Source organism: Mesoplodon bidens, assembly GCF_964165515.1.
Source record: "Mesoplodon bidens genome assembly, chromosome: 1".
In the NCBI taxonomy this organism is placed as follows: Eukaryota; Metazoa; Chordata; class Mammalia; order Artiodactyla; family Ziphiidae; genus Mesoplodon; species Mesoplodon bidens.
Window position 1 is genome coordinate 76,784,877 of NC_138176.1, and position 17,370 is coordinate 76,802,246.

General features: G+C 37.5%; 1 protein-coding gene across 1 annotated transcript in view; it reads right to left on the reverse strand.

The window, feature by feature from the left end:
* CFI (complement factor I) overlaps window positions 1–16,653 on the reverse strand; it is a 38,810-nt gene extending 22,157 nt beyond the window's left edge. The window contains exons 1-3 of the mRNA XM_081246070.1: window positions 16,561–16,653; window positions 2,922–3,201; window positions 936–1,089 (exon numbers count right to left, since the gene is read on the reverse strand). Of these exons, the coding sequence (XP_081102196.1) occupies window positions 936–1,089; window positions 2,922–3,201; window positions 16,561–16,617 (491 nt within the window). The 5' untranslated portion in view covers window positions 16,618–16,653. The remainder of the gene's footprint in view (window positions 1–935; window positions 1,090–2,921; window positions 3,202–16,560) is intronic.
* Window positions 16,654–17,370: the final 717 nt, after the last annotated feature.

Consider the following 17,370-nt stretch of genomic DNA (forward strand, 5'->3'; position numbering starts at 1 on the left):
CATAGAAAACTTGTAAGTAAATAAATGGGAAAATATTTGAATAAAGCAATCAACAAGCTTGCTTATTCTAATGGATAAAACATCTATTATGCAGAACCCTGCACATGAAGCATTTAAAATATACTCAGTACAAAGCAAGTCTCAAAAAAATATTTAAACAATTGTCATCATATGGAGACGTTCTCTCTCGACAATAAAATTAAATGGGAAATCTATATAAAAAAGTTAACCAAAAGTGAACTAATATACTCATTAGGAATGTAAAAAAAGAAACTTCTAAATTATGTATGAGTCAAAGAAGAAATTATATTGAAAATTAGAAAATATTTTGAACTGAACAATAAATAAAATATCCACTTATAGAGGGTTATGGCATGCAGATGAAGCATTCCCTAGAGGGAAATTTGTGCCTTAAATGCTTATATTAGAAAATAAGAAAAACTGAAAATTGATGAGCTAAGCATTTTAACTAACAGAATTAGAAAAAATACAATAGGGAAAAGAAGAGAGAGAGCCAAAGATAAAAGTCAATGAAAATAAAGAAACAAGAGAAAATTTACAAATACAAAAATCAAAAACACTAATCAAATAGACAAATCTCTGCAAGGATGAGAAAAAAAAGAGAGAAGGCCTATATAAACAACTTTAGGTATGAAGGAGTGGACATAATCATAGGTGAATAGAGATAATGATGAATGTATTTGCAAGTCTACAGATGGGCAAAGGATTGCATCCAGATACCTGAGCAAACTTTGGGTGCTCAGCAGTGTTCTAAGAGTTAGTTGAGCATAAACACGCTTTATCCTCATGACAGGCAGTTAATATGCTCAGGTTACAGTTGAGGAAGTTGAGGCACAGAAAGATAGGGTAATCAAAAAAAAAAGTTGGAATAATAAAATCAGCCCTGGGAAAATTCAGTGACACGAAGCACTCACAGTTGAAATCCAAGGTCAAGGCAGGCCACATTGGCCTGTGTAATGCTCCAGCTTTTCCCACACACAAACATTTTTTTATCTTGGTCTACAAGTTTTACTTCAACAATTCCTTCTGAATGTCCTTTTTCATTCTCCAAGGAAACACTAAATTGTTCTAAAATTAAAAAAAAAGAATGAGCAATATTCAGGCACTCTTTCGCCTCTTGATTAATTCTCTAAAGTAATAAAATACATAATTTCTAATTAACTTTGAACACCATGAAGCTTTTTTTCTTTTTTTGGCTGCGTTGGGTCTTCGTTGCTGGGCATGGGCCTTCTCTAGTTGCGGTGAGCGGGGACTTCTCTTGGTTGCGGTGCACAGGCTTCTCATTGCGGTGGCTTCTCTTGTTGCAAAGCACGGGCTCTAGGCGCGCGGGCTTCAGTAGTTGTGGCTCACGGGCTTAGTTGCTCCGCAGCATGTGGGATCTTCCCGGACCAGGGATTGAACCCGTGTCCCCTGCATTGGCAGGCGGATTCTTAACCACTACGCCACCAGGGAAGACCCACCATGAAGATTTTAACAAATGGTAAGCAATCATTTTATGAGGGCTTATTATATGTCAGTGGCTGTGCTACCCAATTGTAAAAAAAAGTACCATAAAATCTTCATATCAACCCTATGAAGATTAGGGTGATATTTATCCTTATTTTTACACATGAGGAATCTAAATTTATCCATTTTTATACATGAGATTAAGTTACTTGCTCAAGGACTGAAGCCAGGAATCTGAACCTGCTATATTGATCTGACTCCAAAATCCGTGCTCTTAAAAGTTAGCCAAGCAAATAATGAAAATGTAAGAAAGGTTTATGTATTCTCATATATTTAAGGCATTTCATGCCTCAAGAGAACAAAAGTCTGACCCTGTCAAAATAATCTCCACGGTTGCTTTCGTCCTCTCCAACAAGTAAGAGAGATGGACTCAATTATGGATCTTTCTTCTTCCTGTTCCACAGTACCTTAACAGCTTAACTCAGCAATACAAAAATATTTAGGCTACTGTGTGCTGGCATATGTCATGGTAACTTTAAAAAGAACGTTTTAAGCATTCTTCTGTAAATTCATGAAATGTCTGTGATAATTCATATCAGAAGACAACGAGCTTAAGGTTTGCTGTCATAGCTACAATTTCATGAGCGCTCTCTGTGTACTATTCACAGAGCTTTACATACATCATGTTATTTAATTTTCACGAGAGTCTTATGAATTAGGAACTACTGTTACTCACATTTTACAGATATGAAAACTGCATTCCAGAGAGGCCACATAGTTTGCAATAAGTGAGGTGGGGTTTGGAGGGGTTTACAACTAAATCTGACTGACAGTGAGACCCTTAAACCTTAAGCACTCTGCTAATCTACATATTAGGGTCCCAGCCCTCCTCACTACATTAGGCACCTGGATGAAGTCTTGACAAGCTCTCTGATCTGATGTGCCAAGTTTGCTAGGTTGGAGTATATCCTAGGCCAGCAATGGCCTGAGCTAAACCTTGGATCAGGGCTGATGGGTTGGGGCTAGGGAAAGGGGTAGGGACTGGTGGGATGGATGCTGGAAGAAATTATTGGGGCTGGGGTCCAAAGGGGTTCCATATCAGTACCAGTCTCATGTAAAGCCCTTTTCACTGGGTTCTGAACCAACTCAACAGTTCTGGGAATAATTCCTTTAGCCAAGTAGAAGTGAGAGTGGGGATAATTCTGAAGGGCTGGGCAGCAGAGAGTGGCATAGGCACTGAGGGGAAGGACCAGCCTCAGGGCCTCATGCTCTAGGCTCAAGGGCTGGCTAGATTCTGATGATCCCCTAATTTCTTTAGTTATCATCCCAGTTACTAGTGAGGGTCTAAAGAAGAATTTTGAGTTGTCGTCATAACATTTCATAGGAAAACTATTTTCTAATAGAAAATATAGTAGACAATTTTCTTCTTACAAAATAAACTAGGCTTTTCCTACCTTCACCTGTGCATGTTCCTGTTTTTAAAAACTTTGCCTCTGGACGAAGACATTCCAAACTCTTTTGCTGACAGTAAGTTGGGTAGCTTTTCCCATTAACTGAACATACCCTGGTACCATTCTTTGGGCACTGATAAGGAATTTTACAAATACAGGTCCCATCGATGCATTTCTGCCATGGTTGGCAGAAGACTTTATTGCAGGAGAGACGTGTGTATTTTTCAGTTAAGCACTTTTTCTCCACGAGATCCTCTTGAGATGTGTCTGATGTTGAAGTGGACTATAAAGCACAAAATAAACATTAGCTTAGCAACAAACTAAAATCTTTTTAAAGATGAATACATGAGCTACAAATGACCAGTGATACATGGATATTCAGATTAATCAGTATCACTGTCTCAAAGAAATGCATACAGTATAAGACATGTTTCATCAGTGATAATTCTCTGTGCTGATAAGGGAAGTGTGACAGATAATTTTTAAACTCAAATCATGGAAATCAATGTTGATATAACCTTCTTCAGATGTTGTGTATCAAGATCTTCCCCGTCCTGGAATTTATTAAAAATAGAAAAATAGTCTAAACATATGTTATCAGGGCATCATTTAAGTATATTATGGCACATTAAAAAAGAAAAGATGAATACATGAAGGAAAGGAACAAAACAGACTCATATACCCCACAGTATAGATGAGGGTAATGTGGTCTGGTGGTTTTTAGAATCAAACAACCCTGGCTTCTAGTCTCAACTTGGGCACTTACATGGCCTTGAGCAAGTTACTTACCCTCATGAAACATGTTTCCTCATCTGTAAAATGTTTCCTTCTATTTTGCAAGGTTATTGTAAGCATTAGAAATAAAATGTGTATAATGGTTGGCAGGTACTAGGCAAGAAATCAGTGGGAGCTGTTATTATTCAAAAGCCAACATAAAATTCTGCCTTTGAAGAAATCAGTGAATCTCGACAGTTACGTTAAGGAGTAGAAAATTTGGTGGTAATTATAGTCTCATGGAATGAATTGAGGAATGAAATTGATTAATTCTATTAATAAATGTAAAACCATTTGCTAAACTCCTACTTTGTGCAAAATCCTGCTAAGATGAACATGACATGGGCTCTGTCTTCCAAGGGCTTGATATCTAGACAATAAGATAGAAACACGCATAATAACTGGGGTAAGTGATATAACAGTCATACAAATAAGATACAGTATTCTTGGAGATCCAGAGTGGGAGAGAACAAGTCTTTCCGGGGGCATTTTTTTTTTTTTTTTGGCTGCTCCCTGTGGCATGCAGGATCGGGGATCCCAACTAGGGATTGAACCCGTGCTCCCTGCAGTGGAAGCACAGAGTCTTAATCACTGGACCGCCAGGGAATTCCCCCCAGGGGCATTTTAAACAGCCTCATGGGGCATCTGAGCAAGGTGAGGAAGGTCAGGTGTTAGCAGAGGGTAGGTGCTAGTAAAACACAGGAGGAATGATGCACAATGTATTTAGGGAATCGTGAGCAGTCCCAAGTGATGGGCTTGTGTGTGCTTCAACTAGGATGGTCATTGGTTAGGAAACTGGGGAGGAAGAGGCAGCAGGAGTGGAGCAAGAAAATGATTTGGAAAGACACTTGAACAAGCAAAAGCAAGAGGTCTGGACAATTTAATGCATGTAGGGGTTGACAGTAGAACTAGGTTTTGAGGCTCAGTGTTAGTAAGGATGTATAGTGCCATTAATCAATATAGATATTAAGTTAAGGTAGAGAATTATGAGTTTGGCTTGGGACCTGTTAATTCTGATATGCCTGAAGGATGTGCATTTGGAGATATTTTGTAGAAAAGGGAAATGTGTGTCCGAAGCTTGGAAAACAGATGATTAGCTCATTCATCAATTAATTCATTGAATGATTTAGTAAGCACCACTCTGTGCCAGAGAACAGCCTGAGGCTAGGATCAGAGGGATAAAAATCCCTGTCTAAGGAGTACACCAACCAGAAGAGAGGCAGGCAAGCCTGACTGACAGTTTCCCTGGTAGACGTGGGCCGGGGATGCTATTAGGACAGTGGTCCCATGGCCTGACTAGGAGGCTTGAGAACATCTCCAAGAAGAGCTGATGTCTGGGATGAGCACTGCGAGCACTGAGGAGTCAGCTGGCAAGGGTGGTGGGAGGGGCTCGGGGCAGGATTGTGAGAACAAGAACAGCAAGAACAGGGAGCCACTGAGAGACTAAACAGTGGAGCAAATTTGCATTTGAGGAAGATCTTTCTGGAGATCAGATCAGACAAACAGGCAGGAGGCCAATTAGACCTGCAGGAATCCAGAGGAAATACAATGAAGGTTGGGAATAGGTCAACGGGGTCAAAAGCCAGTTGTGGAAAGTCAACGCTCTCTCTCTGTCCCCTAGACAGCCCCTTTGGAGGATGGACATCCTTTATTCCAGTCTCCCCAGCCTCCAACCATAACACCCCCCCAACCTTGCTCAGTGCCCTCCAGCTGCAGTAACAGCAAGCTGGGGCAGAAACAAATTGAACGATCTTTAAGGGCTATGATGAAGATAAATAAAAACCAGTCATTTAAAAACCACACAAAAATTTGCAAAAGCTGTGAAAGTCATTCTATCCAACATGCTTTTCAGTAAACTTTATCAAATAGCCAGGAAATTTGACAAATTTGTCATTAACTACTCTGGTTTTTTTTTTTTTTTTTTTTTTGCGGTATGCGGGCCTCTCACTGTTGTGGCCTCTCCCGCTGCGGAGCACAGGCTCCGGACGCGCAGGCTCAGCGGCCATGGCTCACGGGCCCAGCCGCTCCGCGGCATGTGGGATCCCCCCAGACCGGGGCACGAACCCGTATCCCCTGCATTGGCAGGCGGACTCTCAACCACTGCGCCACCAGGGAGGCCACTACACTGGTTTTTGACACACTGATCTAGAATAAAATCTAGTAATTACATACCTTTCATGATTCCATGTACCTCTTTTGTAGCACTTATTAGAGTTGACAGTTTTGTAATTACTTAGCTCCTGTGTCTTCCACTGACAAAATTTAAGTGCCCTGACAGCTGAGACTGTCAGCTTTTACGTATCACCTTTCTACTGAAAGAGCAATACTCTAATTGGGTGCAAGCAGAAAAAACTTGATTTTTTTCCCAAAATTTATCCCTTTCTGAGGTGTCATTTTTCCTTGATCTTTAGAAAGAAACTTGGGCAAGTGCTATCAACTTTTCAGTCACTCTTAGATTAGAGCAAAAATGAAAGATTAAAAGACTTTTGGTCCCAGGAACAGTCATATATTACAATGTCCAGTTCTGGGTAATCATTTAGACTCTGACCTTCATTTCAGTTGAAAGGTCCTTTCTCCTAGCTCAGACTTTCTTCAGGGGCATGGTGGGCCTGGTATTCATTGAATGAATGGTGAAAAACAAAAACAAAAACAAAAAGAGAACACTGAGGAGAATTTTACATTTTAGAAGCTGAAGATTTTAGGAGCATGGGCTCTAGGCGCGTGGGCTTCAGTAGTTGTGGTATGTCGGCTCAGTAGTTGTGGCTCGCGGCCTCTAGAGCACAGGCTCAGTAGTTGTGGCACGTGGACTTAGTTGCTCTGCGGCATGTAGGATCTTCCCAGAGCAGGACTCAAACCCTCCATGTCACCTGCATTGGCAGGCGGATTCTTAACCACTGCACCACCAGGTAAGTCCCAAGCCTAGTATATTTTTAAACAACAGGTACTTTTTAAACAACCCCCCTATAGAACAAAATTATTTTCAGTAAAAATCATGAAAGAAATGAATAATAAATTATATAGAAAAATTTAAACAGCAAATATTTTCTTTTATTGAAATTTCATATATAAATATATACAAAATCAATCATGCTTGTGAAAAATAAAAATGTAAAAAGTAGGGCTTCCCTGGTGGCGCAGTGGTTGAGAGTCCGCCTGCTGATGCAGGGGACACGGGTTCGTGCCCCGGTCCGGGAAGATCCCACATGCCACGGAGCAGCTGGGCCCGTGAGCCATGGCCGCTGAGCCTGCGCATCCGGAGCCTGTGCTCCTCAACGGGAGAGGCCACAACGGTGAGAGACCCGCATACCGCAAAACAAAAAAACACAAAAAAGTAAAAAGTAAATTTCATAGTACGGTACAAATAAGGAAAAAAGTACTAGACAAATATTTTAAATTTCATTCATATACTTAATGAAAAAGGAAAAACTATACCTATATATAGGCCTGTTGCAGTAATGAATAATAATATTACAGTTTAAGAATAATTAAATATATTAATAAAAATAATAAATTTCATTTTAAAGATACTGAATAGTATCTTTCAGTATCTTTACATAATCTGATATTTTACCTAATATTAGGTAAAATATTTCCTGTATGAACTACTCTTTGCACTTAACAAACAAAAATATTACACCTTTCAGGCTGCATTGTTTTTACTATTTTATATTTTGAAAACAAAAATTCCAAATGGCCATTAGAATGACAAAACTGAAAAACTCAACTTTTTTTGTTTCTTCATTCTTATAATCACTGTGACAACACTTTATTTTGAATCTATTATAAATTCAGGAAAACGTAAGAACATAGAGTTTGAAGATGAACTATACTTGAAGCGAATTTGAACAATTCCAATGCATATGAGACTGCCTATGTCAGGGTAGAACTGAAAGTTGGCTGAATTAACTTCCATTTTTAATACAATGTCTATTAAAGAATAAGTTTTAAAAAGTGCTCATTTGAAGTTTACATTTGTATTTTAAAAACTCAACCTCAGCAACCCCAGCAATTGTTAATAGTGCCATCTAATAAAATAGCCACTAACCAAAAGTGGATATTTAAATTAAAATTATTAAAATTAAATGGGAATTCTTCTGTTTCTAGTCAAGATAGACTTATAAGGGTACTAAAGCTACCCTAGTTCTTATTCAGCCTAAACCAATCAAGAAATGGACAAAATACAGACGACAATGATTTTCAAGACACTGGACATCAGGCAATGAAAGGTAGAGATCCCTGAGACTAAAGAAACAAATGAGGTAATTCGCCCTACAGCTGTACCATGTGATTTTCTTCAGAGAGTTTCCAGACTGTGGTGTGGAGAGGAGGAACTTGAGCTGAGCCCAAGGGACTTCTTGAGTTGAGGAGACAAAGCTGAGAGTCTTGGGAGACCAAGGCAGCTATATTTCACAGAATAAAGTACTGGAAACAAGTAAGTGGCATAGAGAGAGAACTTTGTAACTCTGTAGAAGATCCCCTTTTAATTGTTCAGCTGAGTATTTATCAGCACCCAAATGTGAAGAAACTACCAGAGACTGGGGAAAGAACCACCCAATAGAAATCAAGGTAACAGGGCCCACGCTCAAATGGTGCCATGAATAGTGCTTGTTCTCAACATTCAGACTGGAAAATTCCATTATTCTTGGGGCATTGGAAGGAGTACAAAGAAGGATCTTGCCTCAGTAGTATGGAACAATTAGTCCTAGACTGAGCATTGTTCTGGTCCTACCTATGAATGCTCAAAAGCAAGACCTAAAAGGATCAAACTGTTTTCAAGTAACTTAACTGCATCTCAGAACAAAGCTCAAGAATATGTATAGGAATACAAAAATACCCAGCATCTAACAGGATAATATTCCTAATAGCTGGCATCCAATAAAAAAAAATACAGGCATGCAAAAATACAGGAAAATATGACCCACAGTGAGGAGAAAAATTAAATTGATTGAAATTTACACAGAATCCCTAATATAGATGTCAGAATTTGCAGGCAAGTATATTATATTTATTATAACTGTATTCCATATGTTTAAAAAGTAGAGACAAGAAAAATATATAAGAGATCCAAATTGAACTTCTAGGGATGAAAATGACAATATCTGAGATAAAAATACACTGGATGGAACTAACAACAGATAGGACACTGCAGAAGATTAACAAACCTAAAGATTTATTAATAGAAACTATCCAGAATGAAATGTGGAAGTAATAGAGATTTTTTTTAAAAGAACGGGGTATGAGTGAGCTGTGGGACAGGTTCAACTGGTGTAGCATACGTAGTATATGTGTAATTGGAGTTCCACAGGAGATGAGAATGAGATGGGAACAAAAAAGTTATTTGAAGAAATAATGGCTGAAACTTTCCAAATTTGATAAAAATGATAAATCCACAGATTCAATAAACTTAATGAATCCCAAGCAGAAGAAACATGAAGGAAACTCCACCAAGGCATATCATCTCAAATTGCTCAAATAACAACAGTGAGAAAATCTTTAAAACAGCCAAAGAAAAAGACCTATGTGCAAAGCCACAAAGGTAAGGGTGACAACAGAGGTCTCATGCAAGTGAGAAGACAGTGAAGCAACATTTTAAAAATACCAGAAAAAAAACCCCTGTCAACCTATAATTCTATATCCAGCAAAAATATCACTTGAAAATTAAGGCAAAATAACAACCTTTTTAGACATACAAGAGTTGAAAGAACTAATCACCAGTGTATCTGCACTACAAGAAATGTAAAAAAAAAAAAAAGTCCTTCAAGCAGAAGGGAAATTATCCTAGATGAAAATCTGTAGCTACATGCAGGAATGAAGAATACTGGAAATATCTGGAATTTTTTATATGGGGGTGGGGAGGAGGTAGCCGTTATCTCTGCTTTGTACCTTTTCTTGTAGTATCTTTGACTTTGGTATCAGAGTAACACTGACCTCATGGAATGATTTAGGAAGTAAGTATTCTCTCCTTTTTGGGGGTGGGGGTGGGCAAAAGAGTTTGAGAAGATTTGGTGTTGTTATTTGGTAGAATTCGCCAGTGAAGCCATCTGGTTTTGGACATTTCTTTGATAGAAGTTTTTTCTTTCTTTCTTTTCCTCCTCCCTTCCTTCCTTCCTTTCTTTTCTTTCTTTCTTCCCTTCTTTCTTTCTTTCTTCCTTTCTTTTTAAATCACTGATTTAATCTCTTGTTACATGTCTGTTCAGATTTCCTATTTCTTCTTGAGTTGGTTCTGATAATTTGTATATTTCTAGGAATTTGTCCATTAATCTAGGTTATCTAATTTGTTGGCATATAATTGTTCACAGTATTCTCTTATCATTCTTTTGATTTATGTAAGGTCAGTAATAATGTCTCCACTTTCTGATTTTATTTATTTGAATCTTCTCTGTTTTTTGTCAGTCTAGCTAAGGTTTGTCAATTTGGTTGATCTTTTCAAAGAACAAAATTTTGGTTTAATTGGTTTTATTGTCTTACTATTTTTAGAATTTTTTCTGTTTCTATTCAAATATTTATTATTTCCTTCCTTCTCCTAGCTTTGGATTTAATTTGCTCTTCTTTTCTAGTTCTTAAAGGTGTAAAGGTAGGTTATTGATTTGAGATTTTTGTTCCTTTGTAATGTAGGTATTTACTGCTACAATTTTCCCCCTAAGTACTGCTTTTGCCAATCCCATATGTTTTGGAATGTTGTATTTTGTTTTCACTCATCTCTAAGTATTTTCCAATTTCCTTTATTATTTCTTCTTTGACTACTGGTTAAGAGTATGCTGTTTATGTTCCACATATTTGTGAATTTTCCAGTTTCCCTTCTGTTACTGATTTCTAGCTTTATTCCATTGTCTTTAGAGAAGGTACTTCATCTGATTTCAATATTTTTAAATTAATGAGATATATTTTGTAGTCTAACATATGGTCTATACTGGAGAAGTTCCACGTGCACTTGAGAAAAGAGTGTATTCTGCTGTTGCTGTGAGGAGTGCTTCTATATGTCTAGTTGTCAAGTCAGGTTGACTTACAGTACTGTTAAAGTCCTCTGTTTCCTTACTGATCTTCTGTCTAGGTTTTCTCTCCATTTTGAAAAGTGGGTATTGAAGTCTCCAACAATTATTGTAGAATTGTCTCTTCCTCCCTTTAATTGTCAACATTTGCATCACGAATTTGGGGCTCTATTTTTTGGTGTGTATATGTTTATAAATATATATTTTTAACAAACTGACTCTGTTATCAATATCTAATGTCTTCTTTGTCTCTTGTAACAAGAGACAATTAAGGTCAATTTTGTCTGATATTAGTGTGGCACTCCAGGTCTCTTTTGATTACTATATGCATGGAATATTGTTTTCCATCCTTTCACTTTCAACCCATTTGTGTCTTTGGATCACAGATTTGTCTTACAGATAGCATATAATTACATCTTTCTTTTAAAAAATAAATTCTACCAATCTATACCTATTATTAGAGAACTTAATCCTTTTACATTTAAATTAATTACTGATAAGAATGCCTCACTTTTGACATTTTGCTATTTGTTTTCTGTATGGCTTATACCTTTATTGTCATTTCCTCCATACTGCCTTCTTTCATGTTTAGTTGATTTTTTTGTAGTGAACAATTTTGATTTTTTTCTCATTTTCTTTTCTTTTTGATTATTTAAAAAATATTTTCTTTGTGGTTACCATGGGGATTATACTTAATATCTTAAATTTATATCAGTCTAGTTTGAATTCATACCAACCTAGCTTCAAGAGCATATACATACTCTGCTCCTGTACAGTTCCATCCCCTTTTATGTTGTTACTGTTATACGTTACATCTTTATACATTGTGTGCCTGTTAATTTATAATTTTTAAATACATTTGTCTTTTGAACAGTGTAGGAAATAAAAAGGAGTTACAAGCCAAAAATAAAATTACATTGGCTTTTGTATTTATCTATGTTACCTTTACTGGAATTCTTTATTTCTTCATATGGCTTCAAGTTATTGTCTAGTGTCCTTTCATTTAGCCTGAAGGACTTCCTTTCTTGTAGTGTCTTTCTTTCCTTCTTCCTTCCTTCCTTCCTTCCTTCCTTCCTTCCTTCCTTCCTTCCTTCCTTCCTTCCATCTTTCCTTTTTCTTCTTGTAGTGTGTTTCTTATAGAGCAGGTATACTAGCACCTTCATCAGCTTTTGTTTACCTGAGAATGTTTTAATTTCTCCTTCATTCTTAAAGGATAGCTTTGCTGGATATAGAATTCCTGGCTGATAGTTCTTTTCTTTCAGCACTTAAAAAATGTCATCCCATTGTCTTCTGGCCTTTATGGTTATTGCTGAGAAAGATGCTGCTAATCTTATTGAGGATCCTTTGTCCATGATGAGTTGCTTTTCTCTTGCTGCTTTCAAGATCTTCTGTTTTGTTTCTCGGCTTTTAATAACTTCATTATTTTGCATCTTGGTGTGGATTTCTTAGTGTTATCTTTTTGGGGACCAGTAAGCACCCTGAATCTGTAGATTCATTATCTGTTATCAAATTTAAGAAGTTTTTGGCTATTATATCTTCAAATATTCTCTGACCCTTTCTCTCTTCTCCTTCTGAGATTCCTATTTTGTATATATCGATGGTATCATACAGGTCTCTTAGGCTCTTATTCTTTTTTCTTTCTGTTCCTCAGATTGGATAATCTTTTTTTTTTTTTTTTTTGTGGTACGCCAGCCTCTCACTGTTGTGGCCTCTCCCATTGTGGAGCACAGCCTCCGGATGCGCAGGCCCAGTGGCCATGGCTCATGGGCCCAGCCGCTCCGCGGCATGAGGGATCCTCCCGGACTGGGGCACGAACCCGTGTCCCCTGCATCGGCAGGTGGACTCTCAACCAGATAATTTAATTGAACAATCTTCAAGTTCATTTACTCTTCTGCCTGCTCAAATCTGCTATTAAAACCCTCTAGTGAGTTCTTTGTTATACTTTTCAGTCTAATTCCTTTTATGATTTCTGTCTCTTCACGGATATTCTCTATTTGTTCATACATCATCCTCCTTGTTTTCTTTAGCTCTTTGAACATATTTAAGATGGTTGACTTAAAGTCTTTGTCTGGTAAGTTCAAAGTCTGTTCTTCCTCAGAAATAATTTCTGTTAATTTTTCCTGTGAATGGGACATATTTTCTTGCTTCATTACATGTTTCATAATTTTGGGTTGAAGACTGGATATTTTGAATATTATAATGTAGTAATTCTTGAAATCAAATTCTTTCTTCTCCTCAGGGTTTGCATCCCTTGCTTTCTGTAGATTGTAGCTGTTTGTTTACTAACTTTTCTAAACTGTTTTTGTAAAGTTTGTTTTTTTGTCTTGTGTGGTCCCTGAAGTCTTGGTTCCTTTACCTTGCATTCAGCTAGGGTTTAGACAAAGATTTCCTTGAAAACAAGGAACCAGAAAGAGAGAAAGAGAAAGGGAAAGGGGGGGGGGGGAAGAGAAAGAAAGAAAGAAAGAAAGAAAGAAGGAAAGAAAGAAAGGAAAGAAAGAAAAAGGAACCTCTTAAATTGAAAACAACAACAACAAAAAAACTCCCCCAGATTTGCAAATTGGCTCTGTGCTGGGGCACTCCTTCAATGCTTAACCAGGCCATTTACAATTATGTCTTAGCCTTTACTTCATGCTTGCACTGAGCCTGGAGGTATAGGCTTAGAGTCTTAGGTGTTTTCTGAGCTGCATCCTGCCCTGGGTATGTGTGCTGCTTTCTAAATTCCCCAGTATACACAGGGACTTTTGAATGCACTAATTTCCCATTGAAACTCTAACTTTTCCTTCCAAGCTTTGGCACGCTATTGTATGTCTCAAATGTAATCTTTTGCCCAGGTGGATGTAGGTTGTTTTTTTGCTTGCTTTCTAATGTTCTTGAGAAACGTCTGCTGGCTTTCCAATCTGAGTTCCAAGTTAGATGAAACAAAGACAAGTACATTGTGTCAGTCTTTCAAGTAGCCCCCGGGTAGGTTAGAACAAACACAGTTCTTTTTAAATAAATTCTGCTCTCCTCCTTTTAGAGCTAGGGACTAGAGTTCCATGCTGGGAATGTGGACTGCCATCTTCAGGACTGCCACTGAGTTGGGAACAGGGTGGGGTAAGGGCAAGTAGAAATGCTACAGTTTTCCTACCATTTTTAAATTGCCTTTTTCCTTCATTCAGCATTCACTTGGGTGCTGTAGACCTCTGATAACTGGAGTTCTGACGAAGGTGGTCCTGAAAGTTTGCTTGATTTTTCTATTTTTTTTGTGGAGGGACAAGTGTTTGGATTTTCCTACTCTGCCACGGTTGCTGACATCACTCTCTGCATTGTGTGTTGCCTCCTGTGCATATTCTCTTTCCAGCATTTTGTCACTCTGCTGAACATCACCCTAATTCTTTCCTCCCCAAATACTACCCATATAAACCAAGGTTTTCAATATGCTTGTAGGGTAAAGTAAAAATGTAAGGTTTCAGTCAGGGATTATGTCACAGCACAGTACTGTCACTGTAGGTAACCATATTGACTGAAATATCTGGCTTCCCTGTTCTTTAATATCCCTTGGTTATTGATGCAGCAGCCACTCCCTCTGTGCTCTGAGTTTCTCTCCCATCCTTTCCTAAGTTCCCTTACCTCTTTGTCTGGGTAGGTTCAGTAAAACCAGAATTCTCATTTCACTATTCAGAACAACTTAAGTCTAACCCACTGCCAGCCCACCCCATCACTGACATCATTGATTCAGTGATGTAATCCACCCATCATTGATATATGATGGGTGGATTATCAGTCCATCAAAATGGACTCCAAATCAGTCCATCAGAATGTTTTGATATAAAAAGGGAGTAGGGCTTTTTATTCCCTAGAAGGAAATCTGCTCCCAGCTTTCAAAATAACAAACGTTTCTCCTAGCTGTACATATTTTATTTCATGTTGAAAATGTAGATATATTTTAAAACTTCTTTGAACACATTTATGTTGTCTCTATGGTAACCTCCATTTTAAAATGGTTCTTTCTCAGCAGGTGGGATAAAAGATCATTCCATTTTATTTTATAAACTAATATTTTAAGAAGTTCTGGAATTTTCACAAATGTGATATTAACTCTTTTCAAAATGCTGTTTCTTAAAGGAATGAAGACAACTTTATTGTTGGATGATTTTTCAGTAAAAGAAAGAGGCTCTTTTCCTTTGTGTAAGTGAAAAGTACTATATTCAGGTTTTTTTTTTTTTTTTTTTTTGCGGTACGCGGGCCTCTCACTGTTGTGACCTCTCCTGTTGCGGAGCACAGGCTCCGGACGCGCAGGCTCAACGGCCATGGCTCACGGGCCCAGCCACTCTGCGGCATGTGGGATCCTCCCGGACCGGGGCACGAACCCGCGTCCCCTGCATCGGCAGGCGGACTCTCAACCACTGCGCCACCAGGGAAGCCCTGTTGTTGTTTTTTTTTTTTCCTGTTTTTTGTCCAGGAATCCAAAATGTGGCTGAAATATCTATTTTTCAAATAACAAATTTTTCTTGTTATAATGCAACATATTTATTTGGTATTTAAAAAAGAAAAATAAAGTGAATAAAACAGAATTTCTGAACTCTGAAAATTCATAAATGCATAAAACATAAAAGAAAAATCACCAGCAATTCCATTACTTAGAGATACCAACTGTTATTTATTTGATATACATTCCTCATGAACTTTTAAATTGCCATTTATATAAGCAGTTATATGTGTGTATTTGTGTGTGTGTGTGTGTATTTTTCTCTTTAACAAAAATAAGATTTTTAGTGAGGGTTTTTTTATTTCAATAAATATAAAAGCACAATTTTAATGGCTACATGATAGTTCATTTATGGACTACAATAACTTAATCGATTTTAATCAATAAGCACTTACTTTACTTCCATTTGTTCTATACTATAAACATTGAATATATATTTTAGAAGTTACAAGAAACAAAGTATATAATTCTGATTTCTTAGGTAGTTTTCTCTAAATATTTGCTGCTATAAACAGGCATTAAAACAAATTTTGGAATTGTTTCAAAACTCTTTGATCACAAAAGCAGGCAACCATCAATAAGTATCTAAAATGTCTTAAACATTTCTAACTTTAATAGATCAGCTTTCAGACTGCCTGCAACCTGTCATTTCGGTTTTAACTCCTTGAGTTGCCTACAAAGTCTCTACTCTGATCAAATGGGTTTATTCATCCGGAAGAGCCCAGTACTGTGCTATCTTTCTGCCATAACACTTGCTGCTTTTTCAGGCTGAAAAATCACTTCCTCTTGCTCTCCACTGATCAAATCTAATCCAGAATTATAGGCCTAGCTCAAATCCTATTTGACCCATAAACTCTCCCTGACTTCTTAGCAGGAAGGGACTTTTCCTCTCATTAATGTCCCTTGGCAGATAGTATTTGTACCATTTTTTGGCAATTAAATATATATGTCTTTTAAAAGTTCCTTCTCTTGTGTTTTCATATATTATTTAAATTTTGCTTATTTCCTCATTGGCATACTTGTATCGCCTTTCTACAACTGTACCAAATGGTTACTGAAGGAAGAGATCAGTCTTGCCATTTGCCCCGCACTCTACCTTGCACACAGATAGAGGGAGCTTGATAAATGTTTACTGATTTAATAATTACTGTAAATATAGATCTATATTAGTAAAATTCTCATTCAGTTCAATTTCTATGCACAGAGAATAGCATATGGAAAAAGCAATTTCTTAAAGCTCTTTCATCAAGATGTTAACATAAAATCTTTGTTACTGACTAGATACTCTCATTGTTGGCACCTGAACTATGTAATCCTTAAGTCAAAATAGTATCCTTAAGATGTTTTCTGTATCTTTATAGTATTTGAAATATCTACTTAAAATAGTTTGCATAAATATTGAATTACTTACCTCACAAAAACTTAAGCAGAAGCACAAAAGTAACAGAACAGCATGAGCAAGCTTCATGTTGGAGACAATCAGGGTCTGTATCTCTACTGTGGACTCTTCTGCACCTCAGATATTCTTTTGAAATTTAATTTTTAACCTCTGAAAAAATATTTAAAAAGAGCAATCCTCCTAAAGAGCTTTGTACTTTTGAACTCATGTAGATTTTGGCAAAATTTCAGAGTTTTACCGTAACTGAAACCAAAAAAGGCCTCAGTAAATAGCTGAGGGACTGTTTCCTGAAGAGGAAACTGATGCCCCACCTTGATACTGAACAATGCCTCATTCTGTTTTCTAGAGAAGACAGAAATCACTAGAAGAAATTTCTTATATTTTGGTAAAATAGAATTATATATTTTTCTTTAAGGACAAAAACTAGGAAATGCTAAGAAGTAAAAGTCCATCATATTGAAGGTTATGCTGAATACATTAAAAATCCTCACCAAAACATTTCCTTTCATTCACAAGTTGTTCTGTGATCAAATTATTTTCTCTAAGCAGCAATGCTGTCAACAGTTTGGATTCTCCTGAAGCAGATGTGAGACAGAGTTTGGGGTGTGAGATACTTATCAGGAATCAGCTCCTGGGAAAGGAAGGGATGAGAAGCAGGAATGAGCAGAAAGAGAAATCAGACTGCAATGCAGGTTCGACAAAGCCTTGCCCAGCTCATGGGGGCCTCTGGAGCAAGAGTGGCCAGTCACAGTGGCCCTGGGTCGTGCAGAAATGGCTGGATCCTGCCTGCCTTGCTCAGTCACCTGGTGAGGGTTGCCCAGG